Genomic DNA, 19143 nt, shown 5'->3' with positions numbered 1-19143 from the left:
ACTGAATAATCATATAACCAAATCAAATGTTAGCAGTTACATGATTATTTGATAGCCCCCGGGGCCAGGAGCCAGTGCACTCCTGGCCCCATTCCCGGGGAGCCCCCTGTCACCCTGAGCTGCTACCTCTGATACAGCACCCACGACTCCCCTTGCAGACCATCTCCCGCCTGCCGCCCTATGCTCCTGCCTCTAACACAGAGGCAGTAGTACGGAGGCAGCATCAGCCACCATCCACAGGGGGTCTAAGCTCCCCAGGGACAGAGGCTGCACTGGTATCTCACAGAGCAGCCTCTGTCCTTGGGGGTTAGGTGGAGCCAGTGCTCGTGGGTGCCAGCTCCCCCAGAGCACCGGCTTCCCCAAACTTAAAGTCAGCTCCCCCAGAGCACCGGCTTCCCCAGACTTAAAGACAGCTCCTGCAGAGCACCGGCTCCTGCCTGTGGGATACAGCATGGGGCGCGGTTAGAGATGTTTAATTTTAATTAGCTAATCGAGTAGTGGATGGAATCTCTCACTGCACTTCTGCCTTTTTCCCACTGCACCTCTGCCTTTGAAACATACAAAAGCCACGGGTGGCTCTTGTACATTACAAAGGGAGAGATGCAGCAGTTAGGACACCATGCAAGCTTGGAGTGCTTCAGTCCCTGCTTGTGCCATTTCCCCCACTGCACTTCTGCCTCCCTTTCCCCGCCCTGCGGACTGACTTTTAAGCTAGCTTCCCCCACTTGGTGCCTCAGATAGAGGCAGCAAGGTGTGGGGAGAGCAACTAGTCAAGTAGTGACTCGACTAGTCACTTACATCCCTGGGAAGGGGGCAGGTGGCTCCGCAGAGCCAGCATGCATGGAGAGCCAGCTTAAAAGCTGGTTCCCACCTCTTTCCCCCACCCCACCCAGGTGCCTCTGTTAGAGAGGAAGCAGCATGGCAACTGCGGGAATGGGGGCAGGTGGCTCCCGCCTCACCCTCCCTTGCTGCCTCTGATAGAGAGGCAGACAGTGGGGGAGTGCATGTAGTCGACAGGATTTACCAATAAGCCCAGGCTTATTAGTTAATTGTGTAATCATCTATATATTGACATCCCTAGTCTGAGACCTTCTCCCTGCCCCATGTGAGCTGGAATCTGTGGAAATCCCATCCCCTGGTTGGGAAGCTTAAACCAGGCATGATTATAGCAGGCACCAAGAATATTGCTGAAACTGAGGTGAGGAGCTGAGCATGGGTATGTTTGACACATCAAAAACTTTCCAGTGCTGACAAAAGAGGAAGGTAAAATTATACTATGTCTAAACTGGCAATTAGGGATGTTAAATTTTAATTAACTAATGGAATAGTCAATGGGATTTCCATCGACTATTCGATTAATCAAGAAGAACTTCCAACTTTGAAATGCACAAGAACCCCCGCTGGGGCGGAACGTGGCATGGAGTCTGGGGTCAGCGGGGGACTCCGTGGTGTGCCTGCTTTGAAATGTACAAGAGCTGCTGTGCCTCTGCCCCCTCCCACGGACCTGGCTTTTAAGCCAGCTCCCTCCAGCACCTCTTCCACTGCCCCCCCTCTTGTTGCCTCTTTGTGATAGAGGCAGCAAGGGGTGAGGGGAAGCTACCAGTCAACTAGTGTGTCAACTATCTGATAAGCTTTTGCTTATAGGAGAGTTGACTAGTCGATTAGTAGCTTAAATCCCTACTGGCAATCAGTGGTTTTTAATACACAACCTCCCCATCCCTAAAGACAAAATTAGTGTCAATGGCAGCGCTCTCCTGCCAACAATGCAAAAACGTCACTGGAGGCATTGACTATAGTACACAGCTTTTAGCCATTTAACCGTATCGACACATCCATGTCACTAAGGGTATGTCTACACCACAAAGTTAATTCGAACTAACAGATGTTAGTTCGAATTAACTTTGATAGGCGCTACACATGCAAACCGCTAGTTCGAACTTAATTCGAACTAGCAGTGCGCTTAATTCGAACTAGGTAAACCTCATTCTACGAGGACTAACGCCTAGTTCGAATTAAAGGCTGTGTAGCCACTTAATTCGAACTAGTGGGAGGCTAGCCCTCCCCAGCTTTCCCTGGTGGCCACTCTGGGCACCACCAGGGAAACTCGTATGCTCCCCTCCTGGCCCCGGAGCCCTTAAAGGGGCACGGGCTGGCTACGGTGCCCGTGCCAGGTGCAAGCCTGCCAGCACCCAGCCAGCAGACCCTGCACCTGGCACGGCTCGAGCCGGCCACCCGCTGCTACCCAGCCCTCCGCCTCTTCCCGGGACCAGGCTGGCGGCTCCCGGTAGCCTGCCCAGGTCCGCAAGAGGCGGGCGCCCACCTGGTCTATTGCAGACATAGTGGACCTCATCCACGACCTCCGCACTAGGCACAGGAAAGTGGCCGTCTAGGGCAGGAGAGCTGCCAGCCTGGTCACCCAGGAGCAGGTTGGCATGAAAATCAAGGTGGTCCACTGAGACCCCCGACCCTGAGCCTAGAATGGCCGTACTGGGTCAGACCAAAGGTCCATCTAGCCCAGTAGCCTGTCTGCCGACAGCGGCCAACACTAGATACCCTGGAGGGGATGGACCGAAGACAATGACCAAGCCATTTGTCTCGTGCCATCCATCTCCAGCCTTCCACAAACAGAGGCCAGGGACACCACTCCTACCCCCTGGCTAATAGCACTCCATGGACCCAACCTCCATGACTTTATCTCACTTCTCTTTAAACTCTGTTATAGTTCTAGCCTTCACAGCCTCCTGAAGCAAGGAGTTCCACAGGTTGACTCTTTGCTTTGTGAAGAAAACTGTCTGTTAGTTTGAAGCCTGCTACCCATTCATTTCATTTGGCATCCTTTAGTCCTTCTATTATGGGAACTAATGAAGAACTTTTCTTTATGCACCCTCTCCACACCACTCGTGCTTTTATAGACCTCTATCCTATCCCCCCTCAGTCTCCTCTTTTCTAAGCTGAGAAGTCCCAGTCTCTTTAGCCTCTCTTCATATGGGACCTGTTCCAAACCCCTCATCATTTTAGTTGCCCTCCCCTCTCCCACCCTCTCTCTTCCCCTCTCTCACCTTCTTTTCCCAGTCTCCCCGAGTTTTGTTCAATAAAGAGAGTTTCTATTTTTGAACACACGTGTCCTTTATTTTGTACATCAGGAAGGGGGGCTAGGGAGGGGTAAGTGGAAGGAGGTGAGGGAGGAATGGGGTACGAGCCCCCGATGGGGAGGACTGAGCTGGCTCTGCGGGCTCCTCGGGGTGGAAACTCTCCTGAAGCCCCTTGATTGACCCCGCCCCCCGGACGGCAGCCTGCGGCAAGTGCAGCCGGGCTGATGGCCGAGTGCTGTGATGTGCCGAGTGTGGGCACTCAGGGCACTCCAAGCCAGGACTGCTTTGCAAGCTGGGAACCCCTGAGAACTGTCTGTCCAGGGTGGGGGTTGGGTCCCTTTAAGCACAGCCCTCGGCTAGCCTGAGACAGCAGCTCCACGCTCTAAGTCCTAATCTGATGCCCTGCCGGCACTGCTTCCGGCCATCCTTAACCTCAGTTCAGGGTCCACTCAGTGTGGACATGCTAGTTCGAATTAGCAAAACGCTAATTCGAACTAGTTTTTAAGTCTAGATGCACTAATTCGAATTAGCTTAGTTCGAATTAACTAATTCGAACTAAGTTAGTTTGAATTAGTGCTGTAGTGTAGACATACCCTAAAAGTCTACAGGGTAGCCACTGACAAAATACTTCTAACCCTCTCCTGCAAACAATGTAAATGCTGTTTGTTGAGTAACTCTGCCAACAACACGCTGTTCACATTGGTACTTTTTGTGGCAAAACTTGACTTTTAGTGGAGTGGGGGAGGAAGCTCAGCACCTCTGAAGAATAATTTTTTTGTCATTCAATTGGAAGTATAGACATAGCCTGACTCTTGATGAAGTTCACACCTCAGAGCTATTATTTCAGGCTGTATTCGTCTCCAGTGGATATTCTCTTTCATTTGAGTACAAATTATCGAGATTAATGAGCCAATTACTAACCCCTCTGAGACTTCAAAACGTTAAAGTCTGCAACCCTCTCTGGGCAGAAATCTGAGAATGTACTGTAAACTACTGGGAAAAATATGCCCCCTCAAAATTGTTTGTTTTGTAGCTTGTTTTTTCTTAAACCAGTACAGCAAAATATTCTGAAAGTGCTAACTATGGGAGCATATCAGCTGAAAACTTAGCTGAGAACTACAGCTACCTAGGGGTACATCTAGATTACATGCCTCTGCCGACAGAGGCATGTAAAATAGGCTACCCGATATAGTCAATGAAGCAGGGATTTAAATATCCCCGGCTTCATTAAAATAAAAATGGCCGCCATGCTGTGCTGGCTCAGCTGATCGTCAGCACAGCATGCGAGTCAAGACACAGATCGGTCGACAGGGAACGGCTTTGTCAATCGCTCCTGTAAACCGCGTTTCACTATGTCGGGTAGCCTATTTTACATGCCTCTGTCGGCAGAGGCATGTAATCTAGATGTACCCTAAATGACCACTAAACTTCAACCAACAAATATTTTTCTGTTTTTAAAAAAAACAAAAACAAAAGAAAACAAACCCTTATAATTTCCTACGGTTGTCTGGTAATAATTTGTGCCCTTCCAGAGCATCAATTTCAGCAAATCTCAAAACTTCTGAAAACCAGGAAATACAGAGATTAAATAAAGGTTCATACAACATACATTCTTGCACTCTGCCTTTTCACTCTACCGGACAAAAATTATTTGCACTTGGCCTACATTCAAACACAGAGCCCACTCCCCTGACATAATACCACATTTGTAAAATTTAATGATTTCACAACCCCTTCACACTTGTATACAGGGTACCATTTACCCCTATACTTTTCCCCTACTCATCAATAAATCCATAGATTGCTTTCATAGCACTATTGACAATACCCCTGGCAAGAAGATTCCAGTGTCCTGACTCTAAACCACCTACAAAATTATGTATTGAGATGATGGAGACTGAACTCCCAAGATGCATATACCTTTCCTTTGATAAACACATGGGAAGATCTCCTATCATAATTACAGCTCTTTCAAGCTACTGCAACTTATTCCACCATCATTCAAGCTACTGCAACTTATTCCACCATCATTCAGCACAGTTTACACTTAACAGGAATGTATGCCATTATAATGGCTACTGATAGCAAGGGGGGGGGGAGGAGAGAGGAGGTAGGGAAAAGAGGGAGGGAGGCAGAGCTAAGGTTCCAGAATACTTATTTTAACTCTATTTCTTTGTTTTAAGAAGTCTGAGTTTCTGATTAAATTGATGTTCTAGAAGGGCAAGAGCTATCATCCAGAAACCTGAATTCTGCATCATTTAGACCTGGGTGGCTGAACTTGGGCTTTGGCTTCAGCCCAAGGTCATGGGGCTCAGGCTTCAAAAAGGGGTTGCAATGCAATGAATTTTGAGCACCGCTGGGCTAGAGGAACATCCTCTGAACGGAGTATTGCTGCAGTATGACGCAATTAGGCCAATACCAAGTGTTAGCAGAGAAGCATTTACAGTTAAACAGATCCTCTGTAAGCTCATCATACATAGCATGCCAGCCAGAAGAATGAACCAGAACCAGAGAAACAAACAACAAGCACATCCTAAATTAAAAAACAAACAAACAAAACCTCTCTCTTTTTGTAGATTGGGAAAAAACATTAGTTCCAGAGTATGGAGAGATCAACACACAATTCCCTCCTGAATGCCAAATCCAGGCAAAGAATACATTGTGAAAACGTGAAAGATAACATGGCTGCTTTGCTAATGCCTATAATGGAAATGTGAAATCAACAAGAGAGTGCAAGATCTACAGGAAGGATTACACAGGGGGAGGCTGTCCCGTTTGATGTATCTTCATAAAGGACTATTTTGATATACAGGTTGGACCTCTATAAACCAGATTTCCCTCATTCAGCAACATCCCTGGCCAGGCTTTTATGAGTGCTCAGGGAAGGGAGCACTCACAGGAAATAACCAGAAGCCCTGTACTCAGTACCTTAGCTTCCAGAGTGCCACAAATAGCTCATTTGTGGCATTCAAGTCAGGGAGGGAGGGGAGGAACGGGGACTGGGAGGGAGGCAAGGGAAAGAAAGAGGCAGGGTAGCTGTGGAGCCCTACATCCAGCAGCAGAGATCAAGGGGGCTGCTGGCCCACCCCGTGACTGCCTTGGCTCTTCTCCCAAGTGTCCCTCCATCCCTGTTCTGTCAATGCCAGCCCCTGGTCTGGCAAATTCCCTAGTTTGGGACCAATCAGGTCCCAAGGATGCAGGACCAAGGAGGTTCAACCTCTATCAGAGGTTGCAAAGAGACACATAGTATTCTTTATCCAGGGAACAAGCTGACAGTGTGTTCTGTCTACAGAAAAAATGAGTATGAAAGCCAAGTCTGCCTGAAATATGCTGCAAGGTCTGTGGGGTGAACACAGGCATTAACTTAATAAGATCATGTCTTATAAAGCACTAGAATGCATATTATGATTTTATTGTATATGTAACCATTTGTTTCCTCTATTTCTATTTACTATCATTTGAATCTTCCCTCTTTTTCAAATCAACTTTTGTTTTTACTATATCAAACATAGCTAAGAGCAATGTATTAAATGGAGCAGTGATGTGATGCTAACCATAGTAAGCTGGAGAGTACAACTTCTTTAGTAGCAGTGGATCTGCTAATACTGGGCACGTTCAGTGGAATATATGCTAGACAAACAAAGAGAGGTGGGCAAGATCTGGCCCACAAAGCCTTTTAATTGGGTACACCTTGCTGGGACTGCCAGGCAGAGAGCAGCTCTACGCCGCTCAAACCAGCTGGCTGCTCCATGTGGCTCTCTTCCCTATGGGCTGGGGAAGAAGAGGAGAGAGAGAGAAGCTTCACACACTGCCTCCACCCCAATCTCTCAGCTTCAGTTTGGGCATACAAAGTGAATTATGTAAACAGAAAAAAAGGACATAAGATTCCATTGGTTCACTGAAGATACCAAGAAACTATTTTTAAAAATGAAGAAATGTAGAAGCTGAGACTTGCAATGTTACCCTGGTAATGATCATTAGAAGACCTGTTCCAACTTGTAATGATTTCCACTAAACCCCATGAAACAGTTATCAAATTTCCTAAATTTTGCCATAGTAAACTCACATCACTCAATACAAAAAAATTTCCTTGATCCTATTATCTATTTACTGAAAACCTTAAGACCAATTCTGAACTATAACGTCACTGTCAGTCTTAGCTGCAATTGAATGAAACTGAACCACAATTTATCCCCATTTACATCATCTGAACTATCACTCTACTTTTTTACAACAGCATGACAATCCGAGACATTTAACTAGATTAGAAGAGAACACCAATAATACTTAGAACTCTGTAAGCAATGCATACGAACATCACTTACTTGTTGATGAGAGAATTTTACTTTGGGATTGTTGTCAATTTCCCATAATCCTTCATTAAAGCCTTTTCTTTTATTTGGTTTTCCATATTTATCTTTATTCTCAGAATATGGGAATATGTCCTTTGGTCCCAAAAATGCCCTGTAAAAAGTGAAGAAGGAAAAATTAACAAGTAATTTTTTCTATTGCAACAGTTCATTTTAAATTCTTAAAATTGACACATAAAAGAGATACAGTCACATAGTATGGAGAAATCAGATTAATTACTTAAGTACTTGAGGAGATTGAAGCTGTAAGGAAGTAAAGAATAAACATAAATGAAATAGAGGGAAGAGTCCTTAAATCTTGAAAGTGTCTTGGGATAGTACAAGAGATTATGGCTTCAGGGTAAGGAAACTATCTTGCAACAATAAAAAGCTACTGCTCTAAAAGTAACTGAAGACTTATATTTAAGATACAAACTGCTTTCAGTGTGTATTCTGTTGTAGCTGTCTCAATAATATTACACAGACGGTCCATATGCTGTTTCCACAGTCGGTGTGTATTTTGTATTAGTATTAGGGATGTGAATGCATAACTGTGTAAACAGTTAACCAATAAGCCTGGGCTTATCGGTTCATGGTTACATGCAGGCTCCTGTCCCTCTCCTGGGGAGCCAGCTGCCACCCCCCACTGCTGCCTGTATCTCAGAGGCAGCATGGGGGTGGCAGCCTGTTCTGTCCCATGCTGTTGCCTCTGATACAGAGGCAGCAGCAGGGGGTGGCAGCCGTTGCACGCCAGGCTGGCTCTTGGCACATACAAGCTTCTAAGAAGCTTCCTGCCGCCCCACGCTGATGCCTCTGTATTGGGAACCAGTATGCATGGGAAGCTGGCTGTGAGAGCCAGTATGTGCGGGGAGCCAGCTGAGGGAGCGTGTAACGGCTCTGTTTTTCATAGGTTATAATTACCCACATTTTAATATCCCTAATTAGTATAACCCCCTTTTAAGTGCTTACAGGCAAAGAAAGATTTTAATTTATGCTAACTTAAAATACTTAAGGAAAATATGTTCTCAACACCTGTGCCTTTAGTGCATCATACATCTGCAGAACAGGAAACTTAACTACGAATATCAAAATAGTGTTGCAAGTAGGATGTAAGCAACTAGTCGATTATCCGATAAGCAAAAGCTTATCGAATAGCCTACTAGTGACTTGATTAGTCATTTCCCTCCCTCCTTCCTGTCGCTCTTTGATAGAGACAGCAAGCAGGGGAGCAGGAGCCGATGCTGGGGGGCCCAGGGGCGCAGCAGGTAACTGACAGTACTTCTTCCTTTGAAATGTAGCAAGAATGTGGCTCTTGCTACATTTCAAAAGAAAAGCACGTACAGGGAGCACAGGGCCAGCAGGGGACTCAAGCAGTCCCCTGCTAGCCCCGCATTCTTTGCTTCTGACTATTTGATTAGTTGATTAATCTAAATTTAACATCCTTAGTTGCAAGATTATACTTTTAAAAAGCATAAAAAGCTTTTACTTTTTAAATGACGACAGTAACTCAGACAAATCAATATGGAGATATACAAAGATAAAAGTTATTTGATGTATTCATATTCTGTCCAGTCAGGAAACTTTTTTAATGTATAGATGTTCAAAAATACCTAATTCCTAGATTTTACCCAAATCAGTAGAGTGAATCCCTTAATTAGCAGATGAATGTTAAAAGTGCTCATTACTTTAAGGGTTTTTCCCCCCCCAATGAAGAGACCAGAAATGAGTTTTTCCTCACTACCTCCCAATTTGTTGTTGTTTTTAAATGTTTTTTTTTTTTTCCAGTTTTGAAGGCTTTTCCCATTTCTAAAACCTGGACTCTTCAGTGTTAACCAGCAAATACAAAGCACATTAGAATCAGCCTCTTCAGAAGTAGATATCAAATATAAAAGGCATTATGTGTGCCACAACTATATCTCCTTTTCCTTTTAGCACTTTCCCTTTACATCAAAATCGCAGTATCTAAAGTGCTTTTTCTACCCAGGTTCTCAGAGAACAAGATTTAAAAATAAGTACTCAATACTAGTATTTCTCTTGACATTGTAGAACACTGAAACAGATTAAACTTCTCTTTGTTCTCCTATGTTTCCATGTTAGAATTTCCTAATATCAATGCATTTGTTGATAACTGCAGAGTTTAAGAACTCAGTGGTTTTTGCTCATGTTCAAGCATGTACCTACAACTAGTTCAGTTCAAAATATAAGCCCAAGACCCAGTCACTTTAAAAGCTCCACTTTCTCTCTTTTATATAATCTATAACAGTCTCTTTTAAACTAATGTCCTACTCATCTAGGTAACAAAAGAAAAGTTACAGAACATTTAGAAGATTTTTACATTCATAGATTCCAACGTCAGAAGAGACAACTGTGATTATCTAATATGACTACCTGTACAACACACAATCCATTAGAACCCCACCAAAATAATTCTTAGTATCTTTTAGAAAAACATCCAATCTTGATGTAAAAATTGTCAACAATGGAGAATCCAACATGATCCTTGTAAACTGTTCCAGTGGTTAATTACTCTGTTAAATTCAGATGGGAAATTAGATGTAAATTTTTATCTAGCTTCAACTTCTATCCCTTGGATCATTAGATCTCTCTCTTCTAGACTGAAAAGCCCATTATTAAATATTTTCCACAATGTGTAAGAGACTAATCAAGTCATTCCTTCTTAACCTGCTCTCCTGCTCCCAGATGTAATCCCCCACCTGGGAAGCTGTCTCCCACTCCTATACCCCCTACCCTGCAAGCTGGGCTCCTGCTCCTGTCCTTGCCCCCGTCTCCCCTGCGGCCATTTTCTGCTCCCAGACCCAGTTACCCATTCATATCCCTAACACACACGGGCTATGTTTACACTGGCGGGTTCTTGCGCCAGAAATATGCAAATGAGGCTAAGCATGGAATATCGCTGAGCCTCATTTGCATACCTAATGAGCCACCATTTTTTTGCAGAAGAGGCTCTTGCACCAGAAGGAGCATCTCCACTGCCCCTTCTTGCGCAAGAAAACCCTCTTGCGCATTGCCATTATTCCTGAACATAATCAGCGTAGCAGCAATGAGCAAGAGGGTTTTTCTTATGCAAGAAGGGGCAGTGTAGATGCTCCTTCTGGCACAAGAGCCTCTTCTGCAAAAAAACAGCAGCTCACTAGGTATGCAAATGAGGCTCAGCAATATTCCACGCTTAGCCTCATTTGCATATTTCTGGTGCAAGAACCTGCCAGTGTAGACATAGCCATGGTGTCCATGAAAAGTTTCAAGTATTAATTTTATGACATTTAAGTCATAAACTTTTGCCTATGACCAATCACACCAGAAACAATTTAACAATTTTCCACCAGGAGGGATGAACAAAACTGAAACAATGACTATCAAAATGTTTATTATAATTATGCTTCTAAAGGAACTATATCATGCTTCACAGATTGCTGTATGAGAATGAATCCAATGAAGAGAAGATTATTAAGAATTTCAACGATCACATCCCATTCATAGCAAACCAAGAGACACTGAAACCTAGAATTGCGTGAAAATAATAATGCAAATTCAAACTAACAGTAAGTTGAAAAACTGCAATCCACTAATATGTTACATAAAAGTTAGAAAATAATTGATTGAGAGTTTTTTCTAGCATTGTGTGGTTCTTCCCTAATCGTACCTATAGAGAAATGCATAAGGACGCCTTTGGAGCCAGGAAATAATCACTCTTTATGTAATCCAGAAAGACTGTTTTGCATGATGACACCAACGCCTGATGGCCTGGAAAGTGTATAAAATTATGCAACTGAAAATTTACAGAAAATTGTTAGCTCCAGATATTATATGGTGAACCACTGAGCAACATAGCTCAAAACAAAAATTGGTATGCTCCATAATTAGTATACCCCCATATCAGGGGCGTCTGTTCTCTCTCATGGTTATTCAGTGCTCTCTGCCTTTAAAGTAGGTCAGTAGTTCTCAAACTTTTTGGCCCGTGGCCCACCTGGCTCAAGGCAAATCTTTCTGAGGACCACCAGTTGCTAATGGAAACTCACCATTAATTACCTAATTATGCCCAAGCCATTTTGCTAGTGCTGCAGCTAGAGAGAACGGTTTAATATAACCGGTAAGAAATGTAATATGAATTTAAATTATTAAACAGATTAAGCACTTTAACAGTCTCATGTTAGCTTATCAAACTTCATTTTAAATAAAGTAAAATATTAATTATGTCCAACACAAAAGGTTTCAATGTTTTCTTTATTTATGGAAGGGGTGGGTAACCTTTTAGGGTCAGAGGCAACTGACACACACAGAAAAATCAGTCGGGACCACACAAGTGAGAAGCAAGAAATCCCCTCCAAAACCCCCAATCCTCACTGATGTGGTCCCCAACTGAGGCACCTCATTCCTGGGGTTCAGAGCTTCCCATAGGCCATATTTAATCTTCTGGAGTTTCATGGTTAGTGGATTTTGTGGAGCAGGAAGTGGGGTGCAGGAGTAGGTCAGAGTGCAAAGGTCTGGGTGGGAGGTAGGCTGCAGAAGGAGGCGGGGGGTAGGGTGTCTGTCTAAGAGGAAGGGAGCAGAAGCAAGGAAAGGTGCAGTGTGGGGCCAGGAGAGGGGGGTGCAGGAGCAAAGGTTGGTGCAGGAGCAGGGTGTGAATAGGATGTCTGGTTGAGAGGGAGGGTGCAGAAGTAGGCTGGGAGTATGGATCTCAGCAGGGGTGTGTGGGCGGGGGGTGTGGGCGGGGGCTGGAGGGCGGAGTCTGGGCATGAGGGAAAGGAGCACTTAACTGCCTTTGCACCCCCCAGGCACAACCTCCCGCTGCTCCTATTGGCTGGATTCCAGCCAACCGGAGCAGTGGGGAAAACCTCCAGGCAGCATGTCCGTGCGCTGCTGTTCCACCAGTCAGAAGAGGGGGAGCAGCAGCATATGGTGCCACTTCTACCTCTGCTTCTTCCCCATGAGCCAGATCCGGAGCAAAAGCTTATCAGATAGTCTACTAGTCCCTTGACTAGTCACTTCTCCGTCCCCCCTCTTGCTTCTTTATCAGAGGCAGCAAGGGGGTGAGCAGGAGACAACTTAAAAGCTGGCTCCCCCCAGCATCATCTTCACACGAAGCAGGGAAGTAACAAAGACCAGGCACAAGCTGGGAATCACCTAGTCCCAGATGTGCCTCTGCTTTTTCAATGTAGTAAGAGCTGATAGGCTCTTAATCCATTTAAAAGGCAGAGCTGCAGCAGGGTTAGCTCCTGGAGCCAGAGCTAACCCCAATGCAGCTCCCCGCTTATCAACTAGTCAATGGAAAATCCAATGACTAGTCAATTAGTTGATTAAACTACATTTAACATCCCTATTAAGAACTAGGGGAGAAATGATATTGGGAAATACATTGCAACGCTGTAAGATAGGACAGCCTTTGAAAAAGTAGTAATAACGTAACGCACGGGGTTGGCCATGTTTTAATTTTGTAGTAAACATTTTTTTTAAACTGCCTAAGTTAGGAGTCTAAATCACATCTGAAAATGGAACTTGAGCTTTTGCCCAATGTTGCCCAAGATTTTCAAATATTATTAGATGTTGGCTCATGTAGATTTCTTACTTCTCTACCCCGATCTGTGATCTTGAAATCAATATGCAGATGCATTCTGGAATACTAATAAAAAGCAGCAAGTAGTAGAATCAAGAATAGTATTTAATCAGTGAGGAAAGGAACAGATGGATGGCATTCTTATTTGTATTGCTGCAATGCCAAAACAAACCCAAAAGGGTTGAGCTCCATTCCCCCCCCCCCCCCGCCCATGCACATGCAAATTTAAGATACACTGAGCGTACACAAACCTGATCCTGCAGACAGATGTGAGGGAAGATAGCATAGTGATAGGAATTGGGTAACATGGACCAAATATGCATTCAACATGACAGTTCTAACTTCTTTATAAAAATGAGCATAAAGTAGAAATCAAATCAGGGAGGATGGGTGCCATTTTTATCTTTTTTTTTACTAGAAGAAGATTTACCCAACGTTGCTTGGTCCTTAACTCAATTTTTAGTTTTTGGACAATAAATTGAAAATGTACATGCTTCATTTGAATCATTGTTCTGGGGTGGAGCCGGGGATGAGGGTTTCAGTACGCAGGCTGACCTGCATAGAGAGGCCTACCTTAGCCCTCTCTTACTACAGCAGCTTGGGGCCAGGTGAGAAACATCTCTCCATGGCTGCTATAGCTCCAGCTGAAAAAGGGGAAGGTCAAGGTTCGTCTGTCCCCTATGTTTCCTAGCCAGAGTGAGAGTGAGGAAAACAGCAAACTTTCCCATCGCTCCCTGACAAAAGGGAATAGCCAGAAATGTTCCCATACAAATGCGGGGGGGAGGGAGGGAAGTGGGGAGAAACTTCAGTCCCCTGCCCTCACAGCTGGGGAGGAGAGGCTTGGGGCTGAGGCCGTCCTAGATTGGGGGGAGGGCAGCCAGCCCCTTTCACCTGCTTGCCGATTCTGTGTCTTTTTTAAATGATTTTATGAGAAACAGTCCCATTCCAGGCACATGCCATTGTCCTGGAACAACCAAACCCTTAACCTTGCTTTAAGTTATGATAAGAGGAAGCTGTACACCAAATTTGGTGATCCTAGCTCTTACCATTTAGGAGGAGTTCTTGAACAGACTCTCTCAATTATATAGTAGATATCTTATAATTTAAGAAGCACAAATTTTCTTTTCTTTTCCTGTTCATTGAGAACAAAATAAAGGACAGATGATGTTCAAGGCCAAAATGAATACCTTATTAAAAAACAGAGGGACAGTCAGGGTAGTCATAATAGCTAGGGATGTAAATACTCATTTAATAACTGTGTTACCACTATAAGTAAGCTTTATACTGCAGAGCCCACAGCAAAGCCTCCTTGGGTCCCCTCCCAACTGCAAAGCTTCTTCCCTGGGAGCAGCTCCCTGGGGGGAGGTTTCACTGTTGCAGCAAAGCCACTTCATAGAGCCGATGTAGACTGCCAACTTTGCTGCCGTAACAAAGCCACTTCCCCAGGAGCAGGGCTAGCAAGGGTTGCCAGCCCCCGTTCTGGGGAGGCTTCATCATGTGGAGCTGGCAATCACTGCTCCTAGAGAGCCAGTGTGTGACCTGCAGAGAGGAAAGGAGGGCTGGGGTGAGTGTGTGTGTGTGAAGCACTCCCTGACATCTCATGGAAGGTTATACTCAACAACTCCCCTCAGTATTTCATGATAGATGTGAAGATGAAGCAGCCTTCATTTTAAGTTGTTTATCTTTCTGAGGGAAACTTTACCTATTTCCAAATAACAATTGTGACTGCTTCATATGCAGGCTGGCTGTGGAATTACTGTCAAGAAATTCTGCAATGAAAATGGATGTGCTTTTTTGTGTAAAGAACTTACGTCTCATGTGTTCCAAAAAAGAAAATAGGCATTTTATTTGTAGGAGGTTTCACTGCTCCATCAGGAACTTCATCCACCTAGTGGGAAAAAGTTACATTATGATAATTAAAATATTTAGTAACAACAAAAAACAGTGTGTGTGTGTGGGGACATTTAAAATGTTATTAAATCTGAAAAACAACAGTATAGAAAAAAATCTTACAATACAGAAATCTCAAAGATATGTTTCTTATAACGTAATAGAATGTAAATATCAAGTATGACAAAACAATGACAGTATACTTCAAAATTAACATTTGTTTAAAAAAAGGTACAAAAAGCATGGTTAGAAGCAGCATGGTTTCCTACATACCCAGTATTTCCTCCCCCTACTCTCATCTGCACAGCCATCTTCACCAAAACCCATAGCAATGCTTCTCAACTAGTTGAGCTGATGACTTATACTAGCACAATGTCTTAAGAGAGATGACAGTTTAAAAAAAAACAAAGCCTTTTACAATTCTTAATCCAGAATTTTATTCATATAAATTGTACACTAGTCTTTCATCTGTGAATCAAAATCACCAACTGAAATATAACAGTCTCAGAAACTTCCATCACTTTAAAGGCTACTATTAAAGTTGATGGAGAAATTAGACTGGCTTTCTGTTCCACAGTGAACAGAATACTTAGTGGTACTGTTCCTCCAGCAGACTGCATAGCATAATGCACACATTCATAACAGTAATGTTTTGTGAAATAAAGCTAGCTATTTGGGAGGCGTGCTTAGTGTTTGTCCACACCCTTGAATACTCCCACAGGTTATATACTACAGTGACAGAGATGCAGCCGTGTTAGTCTGGTCTAGCTGAAACAAAAGACTCCTGTCTTTTGTTTCAGGTTATACTACAGTCTTTATTACTAACATCTAATCACACTAAAGTGGTAAACAATGTGAGTATGGTCTGTAAATATCTGCGCTACCTCCACCTCCCAGTAACAGTTGCTTCACCATCCTCTCCCGTAAGTTCAACTGAAAAAGCTGGTGCATCCCAGAAAATCCTATTTGCCTATGGCAAAGAGTCACGAGAAGCCAAAGACAGGAATGAGCGCTGCTGAAAATACTGCTATTTAGCCAGGCATGTTACAAGTAGAGAGGCTTAAAATTCAGCCAAAAAAAAGTAAAACGCAAGACTGAGTTGCGTCCAGAGGCACCACCAGGCGGGCCCCTCCACACTAGGAAAACCTGCTCGTGTGACACGCATTTCAAACACCCTCCCCCCTAAAAAGTGGGAAACAAAAACTGCAGCGCTCCATTCCCTCCCTCAGCCGAAAGAGCTGCGCCGGTGTTAGCGGGCGTGTAGGCGCCCCGCAGTGATGGGCTGAGCGAAGGCCGGAGGGGCGCACGGGGATGGGGCACGGGCCGCGCAGGTGAGAGGCGGCGGCGGAGCAAGGGGGCGCTTACCCTCGCTGGCCAATGCGGGTAGCCCTTCATCTTGGCGAAGATCAAGTCGCCGGGTTTGAAATCTCGGCTCATGGTTCCCGAGCGAGGGGGCGGCTTTGCTGAGGCGCTCCCGGCCGCCGGAGATCCCGCTGCAACAGTGCACAGGGGCGAGTCAGCGAGCGCTGCCGGGCTTGCAAGCAGGGTGGGAACTCCCCGGCACCTGCCCCCCCCCCCCCGCTGCGCGCCTCCTCCCGCCGCCCCTTCCCCTGCGCAGCCCCCCCCCCACTGCGCGCCTCCTCCCGCCGCCCCTTCCCCTGCGCAGCCCCCCCCCCCTGCGCGCCTCCTCCCGCCGCCCCTTCCCCTGCGCGCCTCCTCCCGCCGCCACTGCGCGCCTCCTCCCGCCGCCCCTTCCCCTGCGCGCAGCCCCCCCCACCACTGCGCGCAGGCCCCTTCCGCTGCGCAGCGCCTCCCCCCTTCCCGTCCGCGCAGCCCCCCCTCCCCCCAGCGCTACGCCCGCCCCGCGCGCGCAAAGAAGAAAACCCGCCTGGGTCTCACGCGCCGCCGTCCGCGCCCTCTTACCTGGCGCGGCCCCGCAGCCTGCTTCCTCCAGCCCAGGGCAGCCGCCGCGCTGCCTCCCGCCAGCCCGGCCCACACCACCCGGCACGGGCAGGAGGGGCCGCAGCTCTCGTGTGAGTGTGCGGGGCGAGGTGGAGGATAGGCTTGGTTCAGCCCTACCCGTCTGAGAGCGGGGGGGGAAGGCGAGCGCCTCCCTCGGGAACGGGCCCTGACAAGCGAGGGAGCGGGGGGGACACTAACGCACCTACCGCCGCACCCCCCCACAGCCGGGAAATGGTGCGCTCCTCCCGCGGCGGCTGCAGCTCGGGAGGCGGGGCGCGGGTGGCTGGTGCTGCTGCAGCAGCTCACTGGAGCGGAGGAAGGGGCCGGGGAAGCGGGATGCTGCTGCCCGCTGGGAGGGGGGTTTGGGTCCCTGGGGGAAACGGCCCGGGCTGAGGTGCTGCACGAGGAGGAGGAGGCGGCTGCTGCCTGAGGCACTGGGCTCCGCAATGCCAGCTCTGTGCAGACCCTGCACCGCAGCTGAGCACCCACCTCTTATGTAAGGAGAGGCAGCGCAGCCACAGCGCACGCAGAGAATGACAAACTGCATGAGACCAAGGGCAGCTGAAGGGAGCGAAGGCCCTGGCTTGGGCTCTCTCAAAGCAGAGCCAATCATGTCATTTCAATCTATTCAAAGTATCATTTCAATCTATTTAAAGTAGCACAGGTACTGGGCAATTCATTTTATTTTAAGAATGATTTGGGCATAATAGGGGGCATAAAGATACCCCCTGCTGCAGAGAAACTCAAAGCCAGATGTGACTGGAATCTTAATATTTAGGAGACAGAGGGGAGAGCATTTCATTACACCTGGGAAGCAGCTACACAGCACCCTAAACTGGAAAGAAGATACACAGCTTGTGCTTATTTGTATCTTCTTTTGAAATTTGGCACGTCTACACAGCTCCACGTTTCAAAATAATGCTCTGTGTTTGGGCCTTCCCTTATCCCTCATGCAACAAGGTTTAGTGGGATGGTGAAATAGTGCTCCTGTTGTTTTGAAAAATATTTCTAAATAACAGGCGGCTTGTGTAGATGCAGGGTAGCTATTTCGGGTTACCACTGGTATCCCAAAATAGCCATGCAGCATAGACATATCCTTGGGCTATGTCTACACTCGAGGCTTCTTGCGCAAGTACGGCTGTTCTTGTGCAAGAATCTGCAGAGCGTCCACACTGCCCGCCTGCTCTTGCGCAAGTACATTTACAGTATGGCGTGGTAAGAGAAGGCTCCTTGCGCAAGAGCAATGCTCTTTTTTTAACAGGTGTAAGCCCTCTTGCGCAGGAGCTCTTGCACAAGAGGGCAGTGTGGACACTTGGCAGGGATTTCTTGCGCAAGAAAGCCCTATGGCTAAAATGGCCATCAGAGCTTTCTTGCACAAGAGAGCGTCCACACTGCCATGGGCGCTCTTGCGCAAAAGATGTCCTTGTGCAAGAAGCCGCTAGTGTATTCAAAGCCTTGGAGTTTGGCACTCTGCACTCAGTTACTTAGCCTGATTTTCAATAGGGATTTAAGTGAGCAGGTATGCAGAAATACATAGATTTGATTGCAAATGCCCTATTCTCAGGCATATAGCTAGGAGGTTAATGTGGAAGTTACATCCATTCGGTCCAGACCTTTGACTGCCTCCTGCTCTTTTTACATCATGTCTCAGTTTTCTCTAGGCCTTCTGAGGGGAGGAGGGGCAAAGGGAGCAATTGTGCTGGAGCTCCTGGCGGCTGATACTTCTGCTGCAACAGGAGCTGTGGTTGGACCTTCAAACCTCTTTGAATTGCTTCCAAAGCGCTGCTCCATGTAGCTCTGAGGGCTGGGAGCAAGGGGTGCTGGGGTTACCGTCCCAATCTATAGTATTCAGTTTTCCTATACACATTCTTAGATTTTATTCCTATGTTTTGGGTCATTCCCAACAAACATGGTTAAAGGTATCTTTCATTTTTCTCTCCAACATTAATTCAAGCATTCTTCATAGATTTTCTTTAACAGAAGGGCTAACTGCCCTTGGCCCTGCCCCTTCAACTCCAGACTCTACCTCCCCCTCTCCCAACTTTGCCCCTGGGCTCACCTTGGCTGTCAACCCCTCTGGTTTACTCAATTATCTAACTCAAAATCAGTTTGTTCAGGAGGCCCATTATATGCATTGTCTGGTAGGAGCCAGGTTGGTCTCCTGATACTTAAATGCTTAACTCTTCAGTCTTAACATTTACATAATACATTGCACTTTTATAGTACTCAAAATGCATTAGAATTCAGATGAAATGGCTAGCAAAGGTATGTACCAATT

General features: G+C 46.1%; 2 protein-coding genes across 4 annotated transcripts in view; one reads left to right on the top strand and one right to left on the bottom strand.

The window, feature by feature from the left end:
• PSIP1 (PC4 and SRSF1 interacting protein 1) overlaps positions 1 to 16961 on the bottom strand; it is a 68094-nt gene extending 51133 nt beyond the window's left edge. For 2 of the 3 annotated variants that reach the window (XM_075931544.2, XM_075931546.2), the window contains exons 1-4: positions 16827 to 16961; positions 16269 to 16396; positions 14825 to 14901; positions 7418 to 7556 (exon numbers count right to left, since the gene is read on the bottom strand). In XM_075931544.2, coding sequence (XP_075787659.1) covers positions 7418 to 7556; positions 14825 to 14901; positions 16269 to 16340 — 288 coding nt within the window. In that variant the 5' untranslated portion in view covers positions 16341 to 16396; positions 16827 to 16961. Of the gene's footprint in view, positions 1 to 7417; positions 7557 to 14824; positions 14902 to 16268; positions 16397 to 16826 lie in introns of those variants that run through there. The other variant, XM_075931545.2, reaches the window with a different exon arrangement.
• The window catches only part of CCDC171 (coiled-coil domain containing 171), a 228628-nt gene continuing 226298 nt past the window's right edge, over positions 16814 to 19143 (top strand). The window contains exon 1 of the mRNA XM_075931537.2: positions 16814 to 16936. The gene's annotated coding sequence lies outside the window, so the exon portion shown is untranslated. The remainder of the gene's footprint in view (positions 16937 to 19143) is intronic.

The sequence above is a fragment of the Pelodiscus sinensis genome, chromosome 6 (genome assembly GCF_052426305.1).
Source record: "Pelodiscus sinensis isolate ZL-2025 chromosome 6, ASM5242630v1, whole genome shotgun sequence".
Classification (NCBI taxonomy): domain Eukaryota; kingdom Metazoa; phylum Chordata; order Testudines; family Trionychidae; genus Pelodiscus; species Pelodiscus sinensis.
Note: the sequence above shows the minus strand (reverse complement) of the source record. Positions and strands in the feature narration are given on the sequence as shown.